The sequence below is a fragment of the Carettochelys insculpta genome, chromosome 5, assembly GCF_033958435.1.
Source record: "Carettochelys insculpta isolate YL-2023 chromosome 5, ASM3395843v1, whole genome shotgun sequence".
Classification (NCBI taxonomy): domain Eukaryota; kingdom Metazoa; phylum Chordata; order Testudines; family Carettochelyidae; genus Carettochelys; species Carettochelys insculpta.
The window spans coordinates 87,552,328-87,579,953 of record NC_134141.1 but is presented as its reverse complement, the minus strand read 5'-3'; the positions used below and the strand labels follow the sequence as shown (position 1 = coordinate 87,579,953).

Below are 27,626 nucleotides of genomic sequence, written 5' to 3'. Positions count from 1 at the left end.
AGCAGGAATGCCACAAGCTTACTTTTCCTTTTCAAGATTAAAACTTTGTTAGCAACATGATCAAAACACAGATACAGTATCACAGGGTTTCTCAGCGTGAGGTATGTGTACCCTTAGGGGTAGGTGAGAGAAGTCCTGGGGGTTACGCGTACTGGAGGTGTGTGTAGCTCTTTGTGCAGAAAAATGTTTGGCACCATGGGAGCGCCCTGCTCTGCTCTGTGCACGTGTTCTGCCCCAGCGCATGGCGGGAGAAGAGCGTGGCAGTGGCAATGGTGGTGGTGGCGGCTCTGGTGAGTCACTGACATTGGATTATGATGGGAGTAGGGGGCTGGGAGTGCCTGTCCCTGGAGGAGGGTGGGGATTGGATTAAAGCCGGGGGCGGGGGCTGGGGGTGCCCGGCTTTGGGGATGGGGGATAGGATTAACGCAGGGGGATGGAGGTAACTGGCTTTAGGAGAGGGGAGGGGAGAGGAGAGGAGGTTGGATTAGAATGGGGAGGCTAGGGGTGCCTGGATCTGGAGGGGGTGGGGTTAAGGGTATCTGGCTCTGGAGGGTGGGGACTGGGTTAAAGCAGGGGGCCTGGCGGTGCCTGGCTCCAGAGGAGGGAAGGTGGGGATTGGGTTAAAGCAGAAGGGTTCTGGGCGTGCCTGGCTCTGGAATATTACACTTGTTATGTGAAGTGGTAAAATTGCAATTAGTACAATTTTAGTTTAGTTTTTTATAATTACAACCGAAAGGGTTTAAAATGGACCAATTCCTTGTGAAAACAAAGAATAAATCTGCAGATTTGGAAGAAGGTAGTACACAGAAAACTGTCAGAAACATTTGAAGCGGAAAAGCCTGTAGTGAAAAAGCCATGCCCCAGTGGCAGAAGCAGAAATTCTTCTGAGATAAGAAAAGCACAAAGTTACAATTTCAGAATGTCTTCAGTTTGGGTTTATTACAAGTGGAAGTGTATCCCCCCTGCATGATTTGCTAAGACATTATCTTATGATTGTATGAAACAGTCTGTGTTGAAATGACTGTTTAATACCAGTTTTTAAACAAGTGTGTTTCAGTGGTTAAAAAAAAAGGTGTGTCTGAAAATTGTGGATATTGGGGGTTCTTATAATATTTTTTTTTGAAAGGGGGCTACTGGATTAAAAAAAAAGGTTGAGAAACTCTGCAGAATCATGTCCCACAATGCACTTCACATATTAAGGGGGGGGTTATCCAAAGTTTTGAGATCACATATCATTTGCTATTTAGATATGAATTGTTCATTATTGGGCTTTTAGACATTCACCATTTATTTAAAATAATCAGGAAGGGTTTTTTTGTTTTTTTGACTTTGCAATTACAATGTTGGAAGACACACAGAAGTCCTTAAAGAGGTGCGTGCGGCTCCAGATCCACAGATTGCAGACCTCTGCTTCAGAAGATGCTTGCATGTGTGTGCATCAATAGTGAGCCTAAACTTTTTAGTTTACTAGTTCATGTGGTTACAAAGAAAGTATTTAAAAAAACACATATGGATCTAATATCAAATGGATGAGAACTTCTCCAGTGCTGAGCCTACTATGGGTTCATTGGTTAATGGACTTATGTCTCTAGAAAACTCTGTCTTTCCAGAGTTTAATTCAGAAGAGAACAAGTTTCAGTCAAAGCACAGAGTCCTTAAGATATGCACACACATACACCCTCCCCTGAAAGTTTTCAGATGTGATTTCAAGTCCTGCACTGCAGAATTGTGTACACACTCACACATACACAAACCATGTTTACATGTACAAATTAGGTAATTCTGTCTCTAGCCACCTGATTTGTGCGAGCGAACACCAGTCTTTGAACACAAATGTATTTAAATTAGAGAGCAGAAACTTAGAGGCTGGCTGAAAAATTGTTTTTTAAAGTTTTACTTTTATGTTTTCTCTTGGTTTACATTTCTCTTGGAATAAGCTAGAGGCTAGAAGGCATGAGAGAAGTGAACCTTATTTTTCCCTGTGCATAAATGCCCAGAAATTGTTCAAAAGGCAAAAAAAAGGCATCAACAAATTTGTTCGTTCTCTCTTTCTCTCTCTCGTGGACATTGTTAACTTCCCTGGAATAGTCCTGTTTGCAGAGCTGGGCTACTCCAGTCCTTGTGTTTGTGTTGTTAAATATTACGCGAGCCATCCAGAAACAGTAGGCTAACTGAAGTATCTGATACACAGAAGAGGACTCCATTCTCATCGTTCTTGGTTTAGTCTCCTAGACTTCTTTCACTTCCTTAATATAGTCTGCAGTGTTGTGCTGCTGAACTGTGCAGTTTTTCACGTATGAGCTCTGATTTTGTGTTCTCATCTGACACTGTTCTTACTCAAAACATAGGGTATATCAGGCGACTGGAGGAGACAGGGAAGTGATTTGGGTTGTGGTGCTGTCCTTGAGTAAATTACACACAGCTGTATGTCTAACGGTATACATTTCTGTCTATCCTCCTCCTCCCCCCCCAGAGGATAAAATGTCTCTGACTTTCTCAGTGACCAGAAAGATACTGAATTGAATGAATGTTCATTCATACTCATTGCAAAAAATGAAATGCTGCTGGTTGATTGAAGGAGGCAGCTTCATGGCAGAGGCTGATCTCTGCCGATCTCATGCCAGTAAAATTCACACCACTTTTGTACCCGCATTGTGCTGGGTATCCCAGGTGGCATTTATCTTGAGCCTGGGACTTTTTCTTGGCTGATTGTTTAGCCTCTCTCATCTAAGTCTTTGTCATTGGTGGGTTGAAATATTGCTATTTGGGCAACATGAGGCTACGTTTGAACTTGTACAAGCTAGACTGGCTTAAGAGTATGGTGGCTCAGATGCGCTTAACTGTAGGGCTCATGTTACATCTGTATACCAGTGGCCCATCTAGCTCAGTATCCTGTCTTTCAATAGTGGCCAATGCCAAGTGCCCAGGGGGGAATGAACAGAATAGGTAATTGTCAAGTGATCCATCCTCTTTCTTTCATTTCCAGCTTCTGGCAAAAGTATAGTGTATGTGGTGACTAGGTGGGGTTTATAGAGGTAAAAGGCCACCTTTACCACCTAACCTCCTCTTTATCTTGTTAACTTTTTGTCAAGCTAGTATTAATTCCATAATAAAGATATTCTGTCTTCCTCAGTCACCATTTCTGATACTGTAGTGCAAGAAGCAGACTCAGGTGGATTTGCAGTAGTTTGCAGAAGTTGAGAATGGAAAAGTACTATTTCTGATTTTGCACCATTGTGGAGCAGCTCTTTCATTTAAGAGGTCATATGAGTAGGTGTTCCAAACCCTAAAAAAACAGTAAAATGATTTAAATGAGAAGAGCAGCTGTAATATGCAAAATGCTAGATCTGTTTTAATGGAAGCAACAGGAGAATGAATCTGTTACCGTTTTTATGCGAACCTGTGAAGCTGCTGAATACAGTTTGGATTTCTTGGGCGAATACAATGATGTAATAGCTGTAACGCCTACTAATGGAAATACTAGTAAATACGGCCACTCCCTTCTGGTCTTATACATAAGTGTGTTTGGTTTACCAGTCTCTCAGTTTTGTCCTCTGTGGTTTTTATGAACTACTTACTATCTTCTGATCGGAAAGAGTATGAAGGTTATGTAAATCACTTTTTAATGACAACTATTTCTTTTGGAAAAAATCCCAGTGACTCTGTAAACTGTGTGGTTTTATTTAAAGGTACCTTTCAAGTAACAAGTAAGAGACTGCTCTGAAATTTAGCAAGCCATTCATCACTCTCAGCAAAAATATTGATACACATTTTTAAAAACATTTTGAATCATTGATAACAGCTTGAATTGAAGTCTCAGCATAATATAAAGAAGTTGTAATTACAACGTAAATTTGTCTTTTCTGGACTTAGTAATTATCAGGCAATATCTGGCCTGTTGAAAGTCTGTCTTCCCATAAACTCAGTCAGGTAAACTTGCTAATTTTAGTAACAGAGAGGGAGCTGTGCTAGTCTATACACTATCAAAACAAAAAGCAGTCAAGTAGCACTTTAAAGACTAACAGAATAGTTTATTAGGTGAGCTTTCATGGGACAGACCCACTTCTTGAGACCATAGCCATACTAGCCTGTTCTCTCCTACAGACAACCTCCCAACCTTATGAGGAGCCTCACAAACAGCCACAGTCTGTACCCCAGGAGTACCAGTCCTGGAACCTTTCCTTGCAACAAAGCCCGCTGCCAGCTTTGTCCTCATATCTTCTCTGGAAATACCATCACTGGACCCAACCAGGTTACTCACAGAATCACGGGCACTTTCTCATGCTCCTCTACTAACATCATTTATGCCATCATGTGCCAACAATGCCCAGATGCTTTGTATATTGGACAGACTTCTAACTCCCTTAGACAAAGGGTCAATGGGCACAAAACAGACATCAAAACACTCCAGATCCACAAACCAGTTAGTCAACATTTTAATGGAATGGGGCATTCTGTTAATGACCTCAAGGTTATGTGTGTTACTGAAAAAAAAAAAACTTTTGCACTGCACTTCAAAGAGAAACAGCCGAGCTGGCTTTTATATTCAAATTCGGCACATTAACACGTGGTTTTAACCGGGATGGGAACTTTGAGTCACTATAGGGGCTTGTCTGCATACTTGGGTTAATCTAATTCTTGACCTTCCCCACTCCACTCTCTGATTTGCTCACCTTGATCACTTATTTTCTGATTTGTCCTCCTTGCTTACTGTTTTTGGTTCTCTGTGCCTTAAATGTTGAGTCTGTTCTGGTCTGGCTATGGTCTGAAGAAGTGGGTCTATCCCACGAAAGCTCACCTAATAAACTATTTTGCTAGTCTTTAAAGTGCTACTTGACTGCTTTTTGTTTTGCTAATTTTAATTTCTATTAAAAATCACGGAAGAAGAGAAATCACTGTTAAAGAAAAATTATACCTTTCTGTGGTTTTTACTGTTTTCACACTTACTAGTTCATGTCAATTAAAAGATTAAGGACTTGACTGTGTTTGGCTTGCATGGTGTGAGATAGGAGAAGCCTTCCTTTACACTCATGTGCATGGACTGTGCACAGTCCAGTCCTTGTGCCCCTCAGCATGTGGATTCCACGAGACCCAGGTTTTATCTAAATCTCTGTTGGCTAAGTGTCTGAATCTGTGTTAGGGGAAGGTACAGTGCACCCTTGCCAAAGATATTGGAGATCCACAATCCCGGGACCATACGATCTCTCACTAGGGCTCTTCATCTTCCTCAAAGCAAGGTTGACCCTAAATAGCTTCGTAGTAGCACATTGTTGATCTGGTTTTGACATTCAGAGAATGCTGTGGAAGGCAGACATCTCTCTCTTTCTCATTGGTCCATTTCAAGTGGTTTATATGGTACAGGGGAAAGACTTTGATCCCATTTGGATTTGGTTATGTATTGTTTGGAAATATGTGGACATACCAAAGAAGGAGGCAAAGAGACAGGAGAAGGGTCATGTAACCTGGCAGAAAATGTCACCTATCTAATGTAATTTTCTCTAGTAGTCAATAGCTGTGTCTACACGTGCACGCTACTTCGAAGTAGCGGCACTAACTTCGAAATAGCGCCCGTCGCGGCTACACGCGTCGGGCGCTATTTCAAAGTTAACTTCGACGTTAGGCGGCGAGACGTCGAAGTCGCTAACCTCATGAGGGGATCGGAATAGTGCCCTACTTTGACGTTCAACGTCGAAGTAGGGACCATGTAGACGATCCGCGTCCCGCAATGTCGAAATTGCCGGGTCCTCCATGGCGGCCATCAGCTGGGGGGTTGAGAGATGCTCTCTCTCCAGCCCCTGCGGGGCTCTATGGTCACAGTGGGCAGCAGCCCTTAGCCCAGGGCTTCTGGCTGCTGCTGCGGCAGCTGGGGATCCATGCTGCAGGCACAGGGTCTGCAACCGGTTGTCGGCTCTGTGGATCTTGTGTTGTTTAGTGCAACTGTGTCTGGGAGGGGCCCTTTAAGGGAGCGGCTTGCTGTTGAGTCCGCCCTGTGACCCTGTCTGCAGCTGTGCCTGGCACCCTTATTTCGATGTGTGCTACTTTGGCATGTAGACGTACCCTCGCAGCGCCTATTTCGATGTGGTGCCACGCAACATCAAAGTTGAACATTGACGTTGCCAGCCCTGGAGGACGTGTAGACGTTATTCATCGAAATAGCCTATTTCGATGTTGGCTTCACGTGTAGACGTAGCCAATGAGATGTAGATTTCCTGTAGTTACTAAGGAAATCCCCTAGTGCATGGCAGACTGAATGGTATCAGACTCTACAATCCTGAGGAAGGAGAGAAGTGGAGCGAAAGGGGAGATGATGATGGCATCTCCAGCACTTGCTGGAATTCACTGAATGTGCTTAATATATGATAATAGGACCTGTTAAGTATGTGTCTCAGAGGTGTTTCTAGTTTTTATTGGTAAGTGTGACTGTTCAGAATTGCATCTAATCCTGGATGTCAGTGGTTGTTCATAATATATGCTCATCATTTTTTAAACTATGACAGGATCTATTTTGCAGTTATGCTAGAACAGGACTTGATCTAAAATAATTGCTTAATTCTTTTTTCTGTAAGTTGGTTTGTGTTAAGCTTAAAGCCCTTTGTGACTGTATTTTCCCTGTCATTATTGTGTGCAGTCATATGTGAAAGTATAACTATGGAAAATGCAATGGTTTGCACCTTTTCTCTGAATAAATCCAGTGCACTTTCCAAAGATAGGTTTTACCACCCCCACCACATGCAGAAGGAAATGGAGGTAAAAGTTTAGTCAGTCTGTCTCTGCTTTCCACATTGGACACCTGTTTTACCTAATTCAGTGAAAATGCAGAAGTTTGTTGTTCAAACACAGCAGCCCGCAGACACATGGCTCATCCAGCAGCCATTTTGGGTTAACTACTTGACAGGGTTCCTTTTCTAAACTGAGTAATAAATTAACATTATTTCTTCCTGCTTCAAAACTATTTTCAAAACTCCAAGATTTATTCCTTACATTCTGGAACATGAGCACGTAGTGTATAGGAATACACTGTGCCTTAGTCCATGTTTCTTTGGACCTAACTTATGTGGTTGGGATTTCACAAAGTGCTATTTTAGAGAAAACCATGGTCTTTGATCTCTTGCCATTTAAAAAATCCCCCTCTGAGCATGGTTCATACTCATCATCTTAATCACAGGCTGAAGGGTAATATTTTAGGTTAGCTTTCCTTTTCTTTCTTGGATGTATGGGCTATTTATATCTCTGCTCTGAGATTCTACCAATTACTTTAGCTAGCCTTATGTTTAGGATAGCAGTGGGCAACCTGAAGCTTGAGGGCCACATGCAGACCACTGAAGTTCTCTGTGTGACCTGGAAGACATTTTGTTTGCTGTTGCTCATGTGTAGAGTTGCCAGATTACTCTGGTTGCTGTCCATGTAATATTTTTCCAGCCAGTTTTAGTAAAATGGCACATGTTTAAAGCAAGGGCATATGAAGTGAGGTGCATGCTGATTGCACATAACATTGACTGTAATTACCATGTGCTCCCTCTGCATTCAGTCCAAGTGCTGGTATAGTTCAGTTGGCACAACCTGCAAACTCAGCATAGGCAAGTGCAGTTAGAAAAGCTGCACTATCCCAGGGGACATTTTGGTTACAACAATCTTGTAGACCATTAAGATGAAGGAGGGCCACTAATGTGTTTCACTTACTAGCCTAGGTTGCTCACTACTGGTTTAGGGGGAGAAAAGAGGATGTGGAGTGGGAATAATGAGTCATGTACATTCACTGCATCTCTTGTAAGGGTCTGTGACAATTTCCCCTGTCAGCCCCTGTGGGTCCCTGCGCTTCCTGGTGGTTCTCTGTGGTGCCTTGGAGACTCCTTAACTGTCCAGGTCGTTCCAGAGGCAAATGTCTCTGCTTAGCGAGCCATCCCCATCATAGGCAAGTCCAGAATGGGGAGGATAAAGCCAGTCCCCTTGCAGGCCCGTGCCTGCTCCAGTGTAGTAACCCCTTGGGAAGGGGTCGGGGGGTGGGAGGGGGAGTCCAGACCCACCCTCTACCCTGGACTCCAGCCCAGGGTCTCTAAGAGGACAAGAGACAGCTGGTAGGGCCTTCACACCTGGCCCAACATAGCAACCTCACCCTGGGCCACTTCGCCCACCACTTCCCACTAGTACCGCACCGCACCGCACCGCACCGCACCGCTCTGCTCTGTGTTGCACCTTCCAAAACCTTCCCCCATGCTACCAAGCAGAGAGCCTTTTATAAGGAGTGCAGGGCCTCAGCTGACCACAAGTGCTGATTAGACTCAGCTGTGGCTAATTCTTAATGAGGCCCCCAGCTGTCTGCCTTAATTGCGTTTGCTCCTGGAACAGAAAAACATTCCCCCACCAGCCGGTGTACCTGCCTTCTTGCAGGATCTTGTAGGCCACAGGCAGCAGTCTGCCACAGGGTCCTTAATCTGTACTTGTACATGGAAGACTGTATCCAATAGTCCATCTTTTGAAAATGAAAACTTTCACTTCTATCTGCTGGCTAATCCTTTTTAGACTGAAGATTAAAGAGCAGTATTCATATTAAGATTCTCTATAGTTATTTGTATCACATTAATAAATCTCTGTCTACAAATTTATATATCAAACTTGGTGCCAGGAATTTGAACTTGGGTTCAAAAAAGTTGAAGTTCAGATTATATCTCTTCTTCGTCATGTAAATCCACTCACAATGGGCACTGGCTGTTCTGAACTTTTTATATAAAATTACTGTCATGGCATATTTGTCTGAGATCTTTTGTTTGCCAGCTGAAAGTCTAAGTATTGAATCAATTTGAAACAAGTCATAAGGAATATAAACAATGCATGAAAAGGGATTTGAAATTCCCAGCCTGGATAATAAATACCATGTGTAGTGCATTTCTTCACCATTTTCTGATTCAATTTGTGTTTGACATACTTTTTTCTTACACCCCAATTTAATGTTAAATAAATCTAGAGAATGAAAACGAAGATTTTTACAGGCATGATGAGACAGAAGGAAAAAGATGTAATCAAACCAGGATCATAGAGCCTGGAAAGAAGCATCAGAGAGGACAAGACTGAGATATTTAAAGATATAAGGGGTAGTCCCTTTATGACAGTATCATTAATATCAGAAAAACCAAGTGGTCACTGTGTTATTTAATCGGTCAGTAATTTTGAATAATAGAAGCAAATTGTACTTTATGGAGCATACATGATATGTGTAAACTTTCTGGACAGCAGAAGCAACAGCCAAGTATCATGAAAAAATACTAAGAGTTGGATTAGTATGGGCGATAACTGTAACTGTATGTACTAAAAGAACATATAATACATAATGTGTATGCTAATCACTACAGCAGTCAGGAAGGAATCACTCTCCATATTTCCCATCTCGATAAAGCACTGCAGTTGGTTAGATGAGTGTTTCTCAACCAGGGGTACATGTACCCTTGTGGGTACACTGAGGTCTGCAGGGGGTATGTCAACTCATCTAGATATTTGCCTAGTTTTACGACAGGCTACATAAAAACACTAGTAAAATAAGTACAATCTCAAAGTTCATTCAGACAGTGACTTTTTTCCACTGCTTCTATGCCTTATGCTGAAATGTAAGTACAACGTTTCTATTCCAATTCATTCATTTGATGATAAGATGGTAGAAAGTCAGCAAGCTTTCAGCAGTAGTCTTCTGTGATATTTTCACGTTTTTGTAAGTAAGTAGTTTTTAAGTGAGGTGTAACTGGATGGTATGCAAAATGAATCTGACTCCTCAAAAAGGTACATCAATCTAGAAAGGTTGAATGGCACTTATTTCGAGACCTCAGATTACCCTAGGACTATGTTTCTCTGTCAGTGGTACACTGGAGAAGTCTGGGGGTACCTTTTTTTTTTTAAAAAAAAAAAAGGTGATTTATTAAAAAAAAAATTGAGGAAAACTGGGTTAGAGGTACTGGGTTACTCAGAGTGCTGTAATTATATGTGGCACTTCACCAAAGTACATAGAAAAACGTTTTCTGTCTGGAAGTGCTACCAAATGAACCTGAAGAAGGTGTAGGACAAGAGCACCCATGGATGGTGCAAGGAATTTGAAGTGGGGCTTTGAAAGAGGAAGGGATGAAGTTTGACACGAGGTGCAGTGTGGGAAGGTTTCTCATCCCAAGCATAAGGGATGACATGAAAGATGATGCAAAATCAAGTGAAAGTTGGCAACAGAGTGAGCAAGTAGGAGAGAATGTAAGGAAGTTTTGGTGTATTTGAATTATTCCCTGGACCCATCTTCCCAAGTTTTTTCCATCTGCCTTTCCCATTTCCTTTCTGTATGGACCCACATAACCTCAGAGTCCTCCCCACAGTGGCACAGGGATAAACCCTCCATTTTATTTCTATTTCTCCATTACCCCCACCCCCCTTTTCCCATCCTGCTTCACAAGAGTCTCCTTTTGCAAGTGGTAAAAAGGTTGCTGTAGCTGTACTCCTCATGAGTATTGGAACAAGGGGTCTTATTTTGAGTACTTTTTAATTCCAAAGGTGAAGGATAGGCTGCAACCCGTTCTGTACTTTGGAGGATTCAACAAATACCTACAGCAATTGAATTTCCACATGGTCTCACTAGCCTGCATCATTCCCTCTCTGAAGATGGGAGAGAGGCATGCCACCCTCATCTTGAAGGATGCATATTTTCACGTAGTGATCTTTCCAGGTCACAGATGTTTCATATGATTCACAGTAGACCCCGGTTACTACCAGTTTGTGGTTCTCCTGTTCAGCCTGCCAACCACACTGAGGGTGTTTGTCAAGTGAAAGTTGATGGTAACAGCTCACCTGAGATGCCTAGGGATTCAAATATACCCCGAACCATAATGACCGGCTCATCAAGGGCCACTCCAGATCCCAAGTTCAGAGTAGTGTTGCAGTACTGCAGGCCACGTGCAGGTCCCTTGCCTGCTAATGAATGATGAAAAGTCCATGTTCATTCCATTACAGAGGATAGAGTTTAGCAAAGTGGTACTCAACTCAACCCACTCAAGGGCTTTTCTGCCTTGGACTAGCAATTTGGATGCCTTGATTTTTTGTTTGTTTGTTTGTTTGTGTTTGTTCAGGTTGCTGCATCTCAAAGAGGTCTAACTTTCAAAAGTGCACAGCACCTGCTCTGTGAAAATGAGGACCAGATTAGTCACCCATAGTCCTTGGTTACTTTTGAAACTTTAGGCCCCAACTGTGTGAAGTGTATTTACTACAGGGATAGACTGTGCACAGTAGTAGAAAAAAAAATTTTAGTGTAAAATTTTCAGAAGTGTATAAGTGGCATAAGCACTTGGAAAACTAAATCTCGCTGTGCTTCAAAGTGTCGAAATCAGTTTTGAAAATAGAATTTAGGCTCCTAAGTCAGTTCACCTAGAGATAAAATTGTCAAAACTGCCTATCTGTCCTATAAAGACAAGCTGTTTAAATGCTTTCTTCGATTACCCATCAAATATCTACACCAAATATAAACAAATGTAAAGGAATCTTGTATCACTTTAAAGACTAAACCTAACACCAGTAAATTTGTACTCTTTAAGGTGCCAGGGGATTCCTCATTGTTTTTGCTGAAAGAGTAACATGGTACCCTTCTGAAACTCTACACCAAATATGTTATGACATTTAATATCAATATAGTCAATGTAACACGTAATATTAAAACAACTTCTGAATGAAACTTCTGTTGTTTCTTACAAGAATGAAAGTGTTATAGTGTCATAAAACAGGCATTTGAGAGGAAATAATGCTGGTGGGTAATACTCAGTAGGTGGACTATAGAGAAAAAGAGGATCTTATTTGCAACTGAGGTAATTGATGGAAGAGGGAACATTTTGGAGGGAGAAGATGAACAGTAATATTTCATCCCTCTCACAGCTGGATTATTGTAGCTCCTGCTATCTCTATTTGTCAGGCAAAGGCTATCACACTCCAGTTCACTTTGTATACGAACAGTCCACCATTTTAACTTGATTAGCAATGATGATACAAGAGTAAATATTTATGCTTGGCTGAATTTGATTTTTGGTTTTTATATAAGAGGGTTTTTATTGTTGTCAGTATTCAGATTTTCATAGTTTCAGGCAGTTGAAGGGTAAGTCAATGATTGTTTAATGACAGTAAATGCTGATATTTAAAAAGTTAAGATATGTAACAGTTAAAACTCAAATTGCTAATATTAGAGGGGTAGCCAAGCTAGTCTGTATCTTCAAAAACAGCAAGAATTTCTGTGACACCTTATAGATTAACAGATATTTTGGAACATAAGCCTTCGTGGGAAAAGACCCGCTTCATCAGATACATGAGTGGGAAATTCCAGAGGAGGGTCTAAATTTATAGGCTCATGAAAAGAAGGGAGTCCCAGTCAAGAGGAGGGCCAGAGCTAACAAGGTCAGTTCAGTCACAGAGGGTCTAGGTCTATACTAGCCACTTCCTTTCAGAAGGGGCAGGGTAATGAGTGAGTTGGGAAGATGCTAATGAGGCACTGCTATGAATATGCAATGCCTCATTAGCATAATGGCGGCCACACACTATTTGAAAGCAGTGCTTTCTAATTGCATGCTACCCATGTAGACGGGGGCCTTTTGAAAAGACCCCTTGGATTTTGAAAGCCACTTCTTCCAAAAACCAAATAAGAAGAAGTGGCTTTTGAAGTCTGGGGGGTCCTGTTGAAAGGCCCCCCCCCCCCCGTCTACAAGGGTGACGTGCACTTCGAAACTGGTGCTTTCGAATTACGCACCACAGCCATTATGCTAATGAGGCACTGCATATTCATGGTAGTGCCTCATTGGCATCTTCCCAACTCGCTCATTACTATGCCCCTTCTGAAAAGGAGGGAGCTGGTGTAGATGCAGCTAGGATATGGTCCCTTAGCAGCAGCTAATGTGGAGTTTTGATAGAAAAATCAATTGAGTGCGTATATTTTTTTGTAAAATGTATTTAATGTCACCTCACCTGATTTGCAAGATTTGTTCTGTGCTTAACATCCAACATTACTCTAACCATCCAGTCTAACATAAGTTATTCCACCTGTAACTAACATCCCACAGATTCTCTTTCAAACTGTAGATGCAAAAAACAACCACACCAATCCCTGTGCTCCCTAATATGACAGTTTCCAATTCAAATCTTATAATAAAACCACCTCCTGGAAGATGCCACAATTTCAGACTGGTTTACCTTGTCATTGTTTTCAATCTTGTCACAAGCATTCTCTTGTAACTGTAGATGGTGGAAAACAAACAGGCTGATACATAGTGTCAGACTTTTAAAATTTGGGTTCTCAGCTCCAAAAATTGGCATGAGCAGGCCATTGCATGTGCAAAATCTGTAGTTGCATACAGATTGGTATTTGTACCTGCTGCTGCCTGTGTACATATATAAACATGTTGTTTGCACATACTGTTTACCTGGGCAAACATTACTTTTCTGGGTATAACTTAAAATCTGAATACTGAAATATTAGACAATTATATTATACCAGTTGCATAAATAAATAGCGTGAATGTTAGAAACAATAATCTTAACTCTGAACATCTTGGGATGGGGGGTTGTCAGTTTTATAGTGTATCTTCTACAGTATAGCACTTGGACTTATTTATTGCAAAATACATGTTTCTATTACAATGTTGCATTATATCGGCTTGTTTCCAAACAAAATCTTAACTAAAGTATATATAACTGCACAATATATCTAAATCTATTTTACTGTTCCATTAAGGTCCTGGTATTGACAACAGGACATCCTCACTGCATAATTCATTTATATGGGAAGATTCAGTCTTCAATATATCCATACATGCTGCAATTCGACATGGAAAGTGGAAGCTACTAACTGGGTATCCAGGTAATTAAATGATTTTTTTCCCCAATAGAGGTTTCCCTGCTGTACCAGTTCATCAGATTTCAAATGTAATAAGCTTTGCATTTACTCTCTCAAATTTCATGATTTACTATGTAATGTAAAAACTAGGGGCAGAGCTTTATTTAAATATAGGCAAATATTTAAAATATATCCCTTGAAGTTGTGACTTTTGTATCTATGTTCTGTGCTTACACTGCAATGAGAGAACCAGATTCTTGAAGGCAACTCCAGTTGAATTTCTTTGAAATTAAACCCGTCACATTAAACACTGAATCCCAAGTATGATGCTATTCTTGCTCTGTGTGTCTGAGAACTAATTCTTTATCTATTCCTATTTCTGTAGGCTGCAGCCACTGGTTCCCACCACCATCTTTGTTCAGTGAGTCAAAGATTCTAGCCTCTGACCCACCAACAAAGAAGCTTTGGCTTTTTGATGTTGTTAAAGATGCTGAAGAAAGAAATGACTTGTCTGAAAAATATCCTGGCGTTGTGAAAAAACTGCTCTCCCGACTGCAGTACTACTATAAACACTCTGTGCCTGTCTTCTACCCTGATGATGACCCCCACTGTGACCCAGCAGCAATTGGAGCCTGGGGGCCTTGGATGTAGAGTACTACATTTGCAACTTAAAAAATACTACTGTGGTAGAAATTGTGGACTCAGGGTCCTAGTCACATATTTTGACCTCATTTCTTTTACCCTTTTAACTGTGAATTCATCCTTTAGGTTATTCAGTTCTGCTTCTTCTTAAGCAGTATCGAGTATCTAATGTCACCCCGTGTTCTAGAAACACTGTTAAAATCATAAATCTGTTATTTTGAAGGGGTTTTTTTGTCAGTGATGTGTCGTTAAAATGGAGGGTAAAACAGTGCCTTTCTACCGAAGCTGCTGGCCAGCTGGGAAATATTACTTCACTTGGAAAGTTATAATGAGTCACAGAGGCAAAACTCTCCAGTTCTTTCACATTTCAAATCACATGCTTGATTTCATGCTTGCAAGTGGCCAAATCTTAGAGAAGTCTAGTGCACAGGTTTGGTTTTATTTTTTGTGAGGGAGAAAGAAGCCAGAATTCTGAGTTCAGCTGGCATTACATTTTCTCAGCTTTGCCATACCAACCTTCCCAGTATCGGATGCCTTCAGAAATCTTTGAGTACGAGCCTCAACCCACTAGACAACAAAAGATCTAATTATCACTTATCCACTGCTAACATATGGTTAGAGCATTCGTTTGACTCTCTGCCCACCTCAGCTGTCAGTATCAGTTCCTTAGGGCTTTTGTGCCTTTGTTATCACAGCAGAGACTGCCTTCATTTAATAGTCGGCTTTCAGCCATCCCTTCATATTGCATTGCCTTTTTCATCTCATTTCTCCTTTCTTGGGCTTCACAGTACAAATTTCAATGCAGTTTTGAATTCTTGTCCAGGAGATGCAAGAACTTTTCTTAGCCAACCAAAGCATAAAGTAGAAATTGCAAGTGACGTAGTACTGCTTCACCTACCTAGTGGCTATTGCATCAGTTTCACAAACCTCCGAGCTACACCTAACATTTCTGGAAATTTTTTTCTATTTCATGTCCCTTCTCTAAGGGCATTGCCACTTATCTGTTTTGTACTGATGTAATCTTTTTTTAGTTACCATTTTTAACTTTTCCATTACAATTAAGCTGGGTCTACACTACAGAGTTCTGTCGACAAAAGAGGCCCTCTGTCAGCAAAACGAGTGAGCGTCCACACTACTAATGCATTCTGTCAAGAATCTGTCAACAGAACACAGCAGTTTTCCTGGTAGAGTTCTGTCTTGACTCTACAAGACATAGCGCCTCTGTTGACAGATTCTGTTGACAAAAAAATAGCATGGAGGCTCCGGGGGACCCTCTGTTTTGACAGAGAGGGCTTCCAGTTCACTTGACAGCCCTGTTTGCAGAGCTTCCAGGGGGCTGTTCTGTCCACAGAGGGCTGGGCAGTCTGGTTGCTCTCTGTCAACAGAGGGTGTTGACAGGAAGCCTCTATTTGGTGTGGACGGGTTCTGTAGACAGAGGTTCTGCTGACAGTGACTTCTGTCAGCAGAACTCTATAGTGTATACACAACTTCAGCGTCTTAATTTTTTAGGTTCTAAGCTTTTTGTTTAGATGAATGATTCTTTCGAAGTGTGACTGTGTCAAAAATATTTGATTAAGAGGGGAGAGAAAAAACTATTGCTGTATTATATTCTATTTTATGGTGTTATAACTCTAAAAGTTCAAACGGCTTAGCTTTTTTTCCCCCCTTCATAAATTCATCATCTCTTCTGAGGGTAACCTGAGAAACTGTCAGTCACTTAGCTTTCATATAATTTTTTTTTAAATTGCTGTAGCTATGTTGGTCCCATGATATTAGAGAAGGTAAGTGAGGTAATATTTTATTGAATCAACTTCTCTCTCATCTTTAAACTCATTATTTCAATTTGTTATAATTTATTCATTCTTATTAAAGGAAGCCTCTGATTGGCTGGCAGAGGCACCGCCTATTTTATTCATATTTCCACATTTGAGTCAAGGCTCCTTGGTCAGTGCCTCTTTCTGGAGATCGTGACATCTTGTTACCAAAACATAAGAGAGGGAATCTAAGTTATTTTCATCATCATCACTTTTTAGGTTTATTTTCTTCAGATATATCTTTAGGACTCTGAATATAGAATCATAGAACACTAGGACTGGAAGGGGCCTCGAGAGGCCATCGAGTCCAGTCCCCTGCCCCGACGGCAGGACCGACCACTATCTACACCATCCCTGATAGACATCTATCTAATCTGTTCTTAAATATCTCCAGCGAGGGAGATTCCACAACCTCCCTTGGCAACTTATTCCAGTACTTGACCACCCTGACAGTTAGGAACTTTTTCCTAGTGTCCAACCTAAACTTCCCTTGCTGCAGCTTAAGTCCATTGCCTCTTGTTCTCTCCTCAGAGGCCAAGAAGAACAAGTTTTCTCCCTCCTCTTTATGACACCCTTTAAGATATCTGAAAACCGCTATCATGTCCCCCCTCAATCTTCTTTTTTCCAAGCTAAACAAGCCCAATTCTTTCAGCCTTTCTTCATAAGTCATGTTCTCCAGACCTTTTATCATTCTAGTTGCTCTTCTCTGGACCTTCTCTAATTTCTCCACATCTTTCTTGAATTGGGGTGCCCAGAACTGGACACAGTATTCCAGCTGAGGCCTAACCAGTGCAGAGTAGAGCAGTAGAATGATTTCTCGTGTCTTGTTCACAACACACCTGCTAATGCATCCCAGAATCATGTTTGCTTTTTTTGCAACAGCATCACACTGTTGAGTCATATTTAACTTGTGATCTACTAGAATCCCTAGATCCCTTTCTGCTGTACTCCTTCTTAGACAGTCTCTTCCCATTCTGTATGTGTGAAACAGATTATTCCTTCCTAAGTGCAGCACCTTACATTTATCTTTATTAAACTTCATCCTGTTTACTTTAGACCATTTATCCAATTTATCTAGATCATTCTGAATTTTGACCCTATCCTCCAAGGTAGTTGCAACCCCTCCCAGCTTGGTATCATCTGCAAACTTAATAAGCGTACTTTCTGTGCCAATATCCAAATCATTAATGAAGATATTGAACAGAACTGGTCCCAAAACAGACCCCTGTGGAACCCCACTTGTTATGCTTTTCCAGCAGGATTGAGCACCATTAACAACTACTCTCTGGGTACGATTAGCCAGCCAGTTATGCACCCACCTTATTGCAGCCCCATTTAAGTTGGACTTGCCTAGTTCGTCGATAAGAATATAAAATAAAATATATATAATATATTATATATATAATAATATAATGTAATAAATATAATAATATATATAATATATAATATTATATATAATATAATAAAAGTGTGTAATATTTAAAAAGCTCACTGCTTTCCGCTTGAGCTCAACAGCCACTCTTGACGTGTACAGATGTCATCCTGACAGCTTTTGAGCTGGTTGCAGGGCTGCCATTCACACTCATGCTAGCATAAGAATAGGTGATGAATTTGTGAAGAAAAGAAAAAAGCTAACGTGCTTGAACTTTCTTATCAGTTACATTTTCTGGCTCCTCATTTAAAAGGATTAAAGAATTTATAGCCTAAATTGCAGAAGTAAATTGTTGTGTGTTTGTTGTTCTTCCCTCCCCGTCTACACTGTTACATCTTCATGCTGATATGAATCCAGCCACCCAGAAGAAGTAATTAAGCAACTGTCAGTCACTTCTGCAGGATAAGGTTTCACCTATTGTCCTCCCTGGATTCAATCTAAGATTTCTATTTTGTTTTAAAATCTTAAAATTAATCGTTTACCCAGTGGATTTTTTTTTTCAGATAAGAAGATCCTTTGCTACTTTTTTCTTTAGGTTGGTTCCTCATAAAACCTTCATGTTGACCTGACTTTGGGGGAGGAGGGAGAAACTGGGTGTCATGTTTAAGTTGGCAGCAACAAAAGACAAAGAATGTTGAACTCTCCATTGAGCTGTGTCATTTCTCAAAGTGCAGACTTCTTTCTGCGTGTTGTGGTTTCTTGAGTAACAATCAAAAATACAAGCATTGTTGAGTCCTCAGAATAAAACTTCATTTCATCGCCTTCCAAGCCTTGCTTAATCCAACACAACTCTATAAATATTTCAAAATTGAAAGGCTTTTTAAAAAAAAACACAGGAAAAATAATTACAACGTTTTAGAGCAGCAGTTGTAGTTCAGGATGTGTGGTTATGCTGGCTATGCATGATTGTGCTTTACTGCTTATTTAGAAAGATATAAAATGAAGGATAGGTAAGGCCCAGGACAAGAAGGGAATTCGGGAGATCTGAATCGTATTCTTGGCTGTGGTTACACTACAACAGTCTGTTGACAGAAGTCACTGTCGAAAGAGATTTCCTGAGAAAATTTCTGTCGACATGCACCCACAAAAGCCAATTGGAAGAGCACTCTGCTGTGTCAACAGGGCAGCTGGACTGTCTGGCTGCTCTCTCGACAAAACGAGCACCTGGAGGCACAGCAGACAGCGCTGTCCATTGTTCTGGATGCCCTGTGCGTCGAGAGAAGCCCCCATCCCCCAAGCATCCACACAGCTTTTTTGTTGGTAGAATCTGTTGACAGCAGTGTTCTGCCACATGGCTGAAAGGCAGAATGCTACCAGCGCAAGTGCTGAGTTTTGTTTAAAAAACTCATTTTGTGTGTGACATTCTGCTGGTTTTGTCAACAAAACTGGGGTTTTGGTGGCAAAATTCACTAGTGTAGCCATAGCCCTTGAGTCTATGGTCCCATCCTCCTGTGGGAACAACCTATTTACAGGAGAAGAAAATCTGTGATATTTTTTTTTATTAATGGATTTTCTGGGAATTCTTTAAATGGGGATGGAAGGAAGCCTTCTGTTTACATCTCAAAATCTCACAGCGGAAAAAAACTGCCTTCAAGGTCTGCATAGATTTAGACATGCACCAGCAATCTCTATTGCTTCAGGTCTGCTCCTGGTATTTTCTGTTCCCTATATCCCCTTGGCAATACAGCTCTATAGGAGTCATGATACCATTGATGCTTCTGCTCATTAACTCTCCTCAACACTCTCTCTCTCTGTCCTTTATTATAGCCTACCAGCCTTTGAGGTTTATGAAGATAATCCTGCGGAACCAGTGCAACTCCATTTTTTAAGAGTACCTGCAGGATACCAAAGAGGGGATGCTATTACTGAAGGGGAGGAAGTGATCTTAGGGAAGGCCTCTGGCAGAGCCACAGAGTTGAGCAGAGAAGGATATTTAAGTTATTTATGTAACCAGGGAAGCTATGTTTTTAGTCCTGGAGACTGGCAAGACCACCTTAGAAACCGACGTGCGTGTCTGGGACAGGTGAATATTTATCTTCAAGTGGGAAATAGCTTGTAGGAAAACATACTGCATTTTGTACTGAAAGTTGTATCGAGAAAAAGTTTCATATGTGGCATAGTTTGGGAAGTGAGTTCTTTAGAAAATTGTTTTCAACTTGATTGTACATACCAAAATTAACATGCTGTCAGCTTTTTGCAAACAGTTCACATGGAATACAGCAAACATTCAGTTGGAATGTATAATCAGAGATACAAATGTCTGTCGTGTTCAACATTATGTTTGGAGACATTGCTTATATAGTTCAGAGAGGAAATTGGGGCCCCCATCCCTTCTGTCTGGTGCTTCTAGATATAATCTTGCACTGCTATACAATGCATATCTGAGATCATGCAGACAGATTAGCACAGCTACAAAGCACAGCAAAAAAGATTCTTGGCATGGGATAATCAAAATGATTCATTCATCCAATCATACACTAGTACAGTAACAACCTCTGTGATAATTACATACTGTGGTTAGCTGAGGCCAACAATATGATACATTGTGTTCATTGTGCTGGTCTTCCCTGCTACCAGTGTTCTAAAAACTGAACATCTGCTGCATTCGCCAAACCACCTCCCAATTGCTGGTCCCTTTCTTTTGGCTGAACTCTAAAAGCTGCTATATTTTGTCTGCAGAGTTATACTTAGAATAGTCAAAAGGAATCACTGGATTTGACTCTAGGGAGCACAGTGCACAAATCCATAGCAAGCTATTGTGGCAAAGACACAGTTCTGTGCTGGCAAATTTTGACATCTTGGACAGTGGTAAAAATACAGACTTGTGTTTTGTTACAGTGCTTTTCCTTCTCAAGATCTCTTGAAGTTCTATGTAAATTAGGAGTTAGAGTTGAGTGATTGTGCAGTCAAACTAAGATGTAGTGGTGCCTTACTTACCGCCTTGGATGTAGATCCTAGTTTAATAAGTAAGGAAACTTGGGCTAGGAGACCAAAAAGTATCAGGGGATTTTAACAACTTCTTGTAATGCCACTTAAAAGTTAGCTTAGAGTACTGAATTCAAGTCCCATCAAAATGATTGTCTTTCTGAAAATGTAGCAGAGAGGTTGAACCTTTCTAGTCCAGCACCCTCAGGACCTGACCATTGCCAAAGGAGAGAATTTGCTGGATCACAGGTCAATATTGTCTAGCAGCATTACCAACACTTCCACTGCTTCCTGGGCTCTTAGAAGATATTTGAGGTAAATTACAGCTAAATAACAGCACAGAACATTGAGAGCCAGGACTGGTGCCTGTAAACAAACTTTATAGGATCACAGCAGACTTGGCTGCCTCCCTTATAAATGGTCACTTGGCTAACTAAAATCATGCCAAATTACAAATGTTGCCAGATGAGAGAGTGCCAAACTAGAGAGGTTCAACCAGTAGTACAACATGGACTTCTTACTCCTTATGGAATTCTGCACCAGAAATTAAAGCTTCTGTGGACAATATTTAAAAATTCTGTAAATTTTATTTGTCAAAAATAATGGTGTAATTATTCCATTTTTAATTATTTTGTAATTTATTTTAACATGCCTGTTAGCAAGTATGTCTACAGCAATAGAGACGAGAGAAAGAAATTCAGGATTTTTTTTTTTTTGACAAATAGCTTTCTTACAAGGCATATTAATACAGACCTTGAGAGGTAATAAATTACATGCATAAATATATTTACTGCACTCCTCAGAAGCAGTGTGCAAAGGATTGAGAGAGTCAGGGTAACAGTGGAGCTGAAGGTGAGGACAATAGTTGAAGGAAACATATAAGCAAGTTGAAAAAACACAACCTTTGGGTGAGTAAGATACTGAAATATATATAGTGTCAAAGCAAGTGTAATTAAAAACATTCCTACTGGATTTTCTTTGAATGAGGGAACTGAATGGTAAGATATGGACAATTGTATTTTTCATCTATATTTACAATAGAATAAGCTCCCCTTAAGGAACATTTGCAGGACTGACTGATTGATAAATTGTGTCTGTGGCAACTAGGTGCACACCGTCTTAGAAGTTTCTCTGATGTATAATTTCTTGTTAAAGAAGAGATCTTTCTACATTTCTTCCCTCTAAAACACATGCAGCAGTGATGTCCCACCGTACTTTTGATACTGTTTATGAAAAAATGTTAGTGTTTATATTTTTATGACAGGAAATCTTTTCATTTCAAATATTTATTGTATTTATAATGATAACGAAGCTGCAATAAATCACACCATTACTCATCTTGGAAATGACCTAGAAGGTCACTGCTTTTATTTAAAGAGCAACAGTGATTAAGCAGCCTGTTAGGAAGGAAGTATATTTAATAATTCACAAATATTCTTGCAGACATACGTCCTGAGGCATGTAAAACAGAGATGAGCCCAACCCAAAATCCTTTACACTTTGTGAAAGTTCAGAAAATGTTCAGAATTTCATATTCTGAAATTCTCCAAGACCAAATGATTACCACTTGCATTAGACACACTTTAAGCCACATACACATCCATTTTTATCTCCCTTAGAAGTGATGATGCTGATTTAGACTGAGAATCTGTCACAACAACTTGTAAAACAGTCATTCTTTTCATGGTGATGCTTGGTCCTGCCATGAGGGCAGGGCACTGGACTTTATGATCTCTTGAAGTCCCTTCCAGTTCTAGTATTCTATTATGCTATCAATCATGTCATAGAGAAGCACACTAGATACTATTAAAAGATTGTATCTTTGAGTAAAAGCTGTTTTTTTTAAGTGGCAGTCACCATCCATCTTTTTAATTAATGTGATTTAACGTGATGTGTCTTACCACAGCAAAACTAATATCGTATTTATAAAAAAAAAGCTAGTATTATTTATATTTTTTCCTCATTATGCTTTACATAAATGTACTGCAAACGTCTAGAAGAAGAAAAGGAAATGTAGTCAGGATCATTAGTAGATTCAGGTTTTCTTTCTAAAGGATAGTCAGATCTGAGATGGCTGTATGTAACTTTTCTCTAAGCAAGAACTATGCTACTGTTTTAGTGGTGTATTAATGGGTTCGAGCACAGGTGTTGAAATCAAGTGTTACTAAATTCTAATCCTGGGTCTGGCATTAGTCAACTAAATAAAATCTGTGTCTTTATAAAATAAGGAAAATTATAATTCTTAACCTATATGTCACAAGGATATTGTGACAAATACAAACACAAAGGTCATGTCTGTTCTGCAGATACCTTTGTGTCAGGAGGCCTGATATAAGACAGTTACACCCTAATCTGATTTAATTTACTGTTCCAGTTTGTGGTGTACACTATCCAAGGCTTTAGTTTAATTATAGAACAAAATTAAGATCCAGTTTACCATATGAACTGGAATCATATTGCTTTAGGGTAAACTACTTTGAACCAAGTTTACTGCCTTTGCTGTATTTATGATGCAGCCAGGGTCTTTGTGTTTATAAATCACACTGAAGAAGTAAAGTGCTAAATATTACCAATATTGTTTTAGCAGTTGAGGATCTTATTCTATTTGACTCAGTGTTACACATACTCTGTTCTTATTTTGTTTTCTCCATGTTGCATTTCTCTCTGTATAGTTTAAAAATAATGTTATCAAAAGCTGTCTTTGGATAATTTCCATCTCTAGATAAAGATATCAAACACATGCATTTATTCAGAAAATTGCTGTCTTGAAAGTACTATAACCTCCAATACCCATGCCCCTCTTTCAAACTGGCAAATGAAAGACTTTTTCAGAAGGATCACATGACAATAATTGAAAACCCTAGAGGGTAAAAGATATTTTCAGACATAAATAGTCCTTTGTAGACTAATTTGTAGGGCTTCTATAACTCTAAATCTTGTCCCTATTTCATATGTCAAAGTTGCTCAGAAATCAACTTCCAGAGAGACATGAAGGTGACTGTTCTATTTCTAGGCCCCTCAAACCCTAAACTAGGAAACATTTTTCTCTGGGTAGTAGTAGGAACACTGCTTTGTAATCAAGACATAGATGTATGTCACTGTGAGTGCCAGTCTTCAATGCAGAGGTGAAAGAAAAGATTGGAGGCAGTGCAGAATTTGTATGTGCTCTAGCAATAGCAAATTTTGATGCAATTAGGTACATTTTATAATTCCTACTGTACAGAGGGGTGACAACTGAAAAACTGCACGTGCCTAGGATCAGATTCTGCATCCCACACAATATAGCCTATGTCCATTTTCCTCAGTACACAGCTGCTCTGAAGCTGCTGAGCTCTCATTGTTCTGAGTGGAGGCAGAGCATATGAGTCCTAAAAACAGCTTTATAATATTCTTCCAAGCTTTTAGCAATCCTTCATACTTGCAGTATGGGCCAGCTGGTGTGTATAGTTCCACTGCAATCAAAGGAACAAAACTCATTTGCAACAGCTGAGGATCTGGCCCTCTGCATTCAGGGAGGATGTAAGAAAGTGAAGGAGGAAGGGTAAGAAAAAAACTGCAGTCATTTCCTGCTCAGTCCAGAAATGTTCTTGAAAAGGTGCAAAAGAGTGTAACTGCAACTTGTCACATGAGACAGAGAGTGCTGTTGAAGAAATTCCTGGATATCTAGGAAATTTCCAGGAGATACAGTGAGGCAGAATATAATTTCTGGACACCATTTTTGGAAATCTGAGTTCCAAATTAGAAATTGAAATATACAACTGCCACAGAAAAACCCAGCTAGTGGGGGTAAAGTAGACTCCTACATCCCACTTAACATTGTAGATCTGCTGCCTATTGACTTTAACATCTAGATATTTGTTTTATATTCTGATGCAGAGCATCTGCACACAAAATGCATTTTATTGACAGTCTGTCAACTAAACTCGGCACTTCCACTAATAGCGTTCTGCCTCTCCTCAATGAAGAATAAAGCCTTTGTTGACAGTTTCTGTTGACAAAAAAGCTATGTAGGTGCTCCGGGGGCCTCTGTCGACAGATAGACAAGGCTTCCGGTTCACTGGACAGACCTGTTTGCAGAGCTTGTGGTTGGCTGTTCTGTCAAGAGAGCAGTGGGGTAGTCTAGCCACTCTCTGGTGACAGAGTGGATTGCTTTTTCACTCTCCTTTTTTGTCTGGATGTGATCTGTCAGTAGAAGTTTTACCAGAAGATCCCTTCCAACAGCAACTTCTGTCGATAGATCACTGTAGTGTAGATGTAGTCTTTGTGTTTGGAATATTAGAGTATTATTTAAGATTTAAAAAAAGGCAATAAAACTAAATTGAGTTTGCCTTAATTTTATTCAGAGCTCTGTCACGGATTCATTGACTGGTCTTGAGTAAGTAATTCAGCCTTTCTGGAGGTCATTTTGCCTAACTGCAAAATGGTGATAATGATACTTATCCTTTGGTTTTTCCCCCCCCAAGAGTGTCTTTGGATGTATACAGGCCATGCAATTGTAGCGTAGGTCATTAGACTAAGATTCAGTTAATCTCAGTACTTTTGGTATGAGTGGTTGTTCTGGGAGTAAAAGTTATTTGCTGGATGAGTGGTGGACGGAGGCAAAACCAGCACCGAGTGTAAAAAATCTTTAAACAATGGCTTAATCAGTATTATGAGGGGAATTAAGAGGGGATACCTTGCACACTCTAGCTGTCTACCCCAGCGCAATGTTGGCTGACGGATGGGGGAAAGCCTGTACTAACGGGGCAGTTCCCAAACCGCAGATGGCAAGCAGAGCCCACGCCAACATCAAGCCGAAAGGGTCTGGATTTTTGGCAGAAGGGACAAGCAACTCAGGCCAGCTGATGGGCTTGTCAAGATACACACGTCTCCGATTTGGGAGCAGGGGAGTTGACTTTTTATCAGGGTTTGGACATGGAAGCAGCCCGCTGGGCCAATGTGTTGTGTCTCCTTTAGGAGATGCCCTTTTTAGGAGTTTTTAGTGCTTGGCGACGTGGTGGTCTCGCTTCTGTATATGTGACTAAGCCCTTAGCAGGCCCCACTTCCACATATGTGACTAAGCCCTTAGTGCCTTGGATGGGTCTGTCAATGCACTCTGGGTGGCGAAGCTTTGATCGTGCACAGGGCGCATGCAGGCCGCGGCTTGCAATGCTGTTGTGGTCATGCTATATATGGCTGTGCCTACAGTGGTTCATGTATAAGTCCATGTATATAACACCTTTTGCCTAGTTCGGCTCCTATCAGAAATAGATGGAGAATAGACAAAACTATACATCTTGACGAGCAAATAAAATCTGAAATTCTTTGTCTGAGGGTTGCTGCTGCACCCAAGTGGAACCCCTGTTGACTTCAGTAGGATTGGCATAGCAACCTGTAGCATTGGAGACTTTCTGTTCGTTTATATGTGGGTATCATGCTGATCAGGGAGTACTTTACAACAGACATTCACAACTAGGAATACTTGGACTGCTTGCAGGGAGGAAAGGGAGTTGGGGAATTCTGCACCGCCATTTGTAACAGCAGCCAGACATCTTAAGATTTTTCAACATCTCCTGACACCAGGGAATACTAATCTGCACATGACGCCTCCTGACTTGGAGAAAAGTCAGCATCTCACTATTCTCCTTCCCGTCTCCACCCAGACTCCATGTTGCCATCAGCCTTCCAGCTGGCTCAAAGGTGAGTTTGACTTTGTTTTGTGGTTCATTTATTAGTTTCCTTCTAGTGCTATTAAGCCAGATAAACCAAAATCATCAATGTTATCTATTGTATTGTGAAGCCTTTACCAGTGTACTTGTTATGACTAATCATTTGTGAGACTAAAACACAAGTCATCAAACTGCATCACCAAACCAAACAAGCATTACTGCACTTAACTGTAATCACTTCTTTTTTCCCACCCTGTCCCTAAAAAACACTTCAAAGCCTCCAAATTTGATTGATGGACTGACATTTTAACAATGTCTTTGGTGTGTGTTGCAGTCAGACAAGTGATAATCCCCTGGAGGAATCTGACAGGGCTGTGGGAATCCTCCCTCTGTAATTGCATTGCTCAGCTGTGATGATATCATCAACTTCAGCTGAGTTGACAGAATTATTATTTGTGTTCAAGGAGTGTTATGGTAATGTTCTTTGCTGACTTTAATGCCCAAAGATCATTCATGTATATGTCATTCAGTATCTCTGGTGTCTTGATGGATTTAGTGTTTTAAGGATGCCCTGAAGATAAAGCAAGTTATGTGTAATTTAGAAAAAAATCATAATCAGAAAAGCTAAAGGAAAGGAAAAGTCCTGAATTATTTTTTAAGGCATAACCGTAATTTTCATTCTCTCTCTTTCGGTACTTAAACAATGACTTAGAATCTGACATACAGCAGTGTATAATTGAGACAACTTGTATCTGATCAATAGAAGCATTGAGAGCAAAATCAGTAATGTCATAAAGTTAGACCAGATTCTACCCTCAGTTTCAGCCATGCAAGCTCACATACACCATTTCCCTGATGGGGCCTTGATGTTCCATTTGGAAACAGAAATTGATGGTACACAGATATGACTTTGATGTGGTTTTATTTACCCAATATGTATGAAGTACTACGTCTCCAAATACAAGAGGAACCAAAAACAAAGGAGCAGTTGTGATGCATGAAAGACCTGGGAAGTGTAAGAAGTTCAAATACCTGAACTGAAATGTTCCAGACAGGCATGGATTCTGGGACAATAGGCAGTAAGTGGGTTTCCTAGAGGAATTCCTATCACCCATGTTATTCAAAAATCCAGACTTTTGAAGCTGTGGCTTTACGAGAGGGTCAGTGAGTGGTGACTAGCAGCTATGGCCTAATCTGTATAAACAGCTGAACTGTCTAATTGGGTTTTGGACCATCATCATCATCAACAACAACCACCATGGGCTCAGCACCCGTTGGTGTCTGATGCCTCCTTCGCTATTTCCTTCCATCTTTCCCTGTGCACTGTGGAGTGG

General features: G+C 40.5%; 1 protein-coding gene across 1 annotated transcript in view; it reads left to right on the top strand.

Annotated features, from left to right (window-relative positions):
* ARSB (arylsulfatase B) overlaps nucleotides 1-18,475 on the top strand; it is a 102,792-nt gene extending 84,317 nt beyond the window's left edge. Inside the window, exons 7-8 of the mRNA XM_074995457.1 lie at nucleotides 13,730-13,855; nucleotides 14,217-18,475. Of these exons, the coding sequence (XP_074851558.1) occupies nucleotides 13,730-13,855; nucleotides 14,217-14,482 (392 nt within the window). The 3' untranslated portion in view covers nucleotides 14,483-18,475. The remainder of the gene's footprint in view (nucleotides 1-13,729; nucleotides 13,856-14,216) is intronic.
* The last annotated feature ends 9,151 nt before the right edge of the window (nucleotides 18,476-27,626 follow it).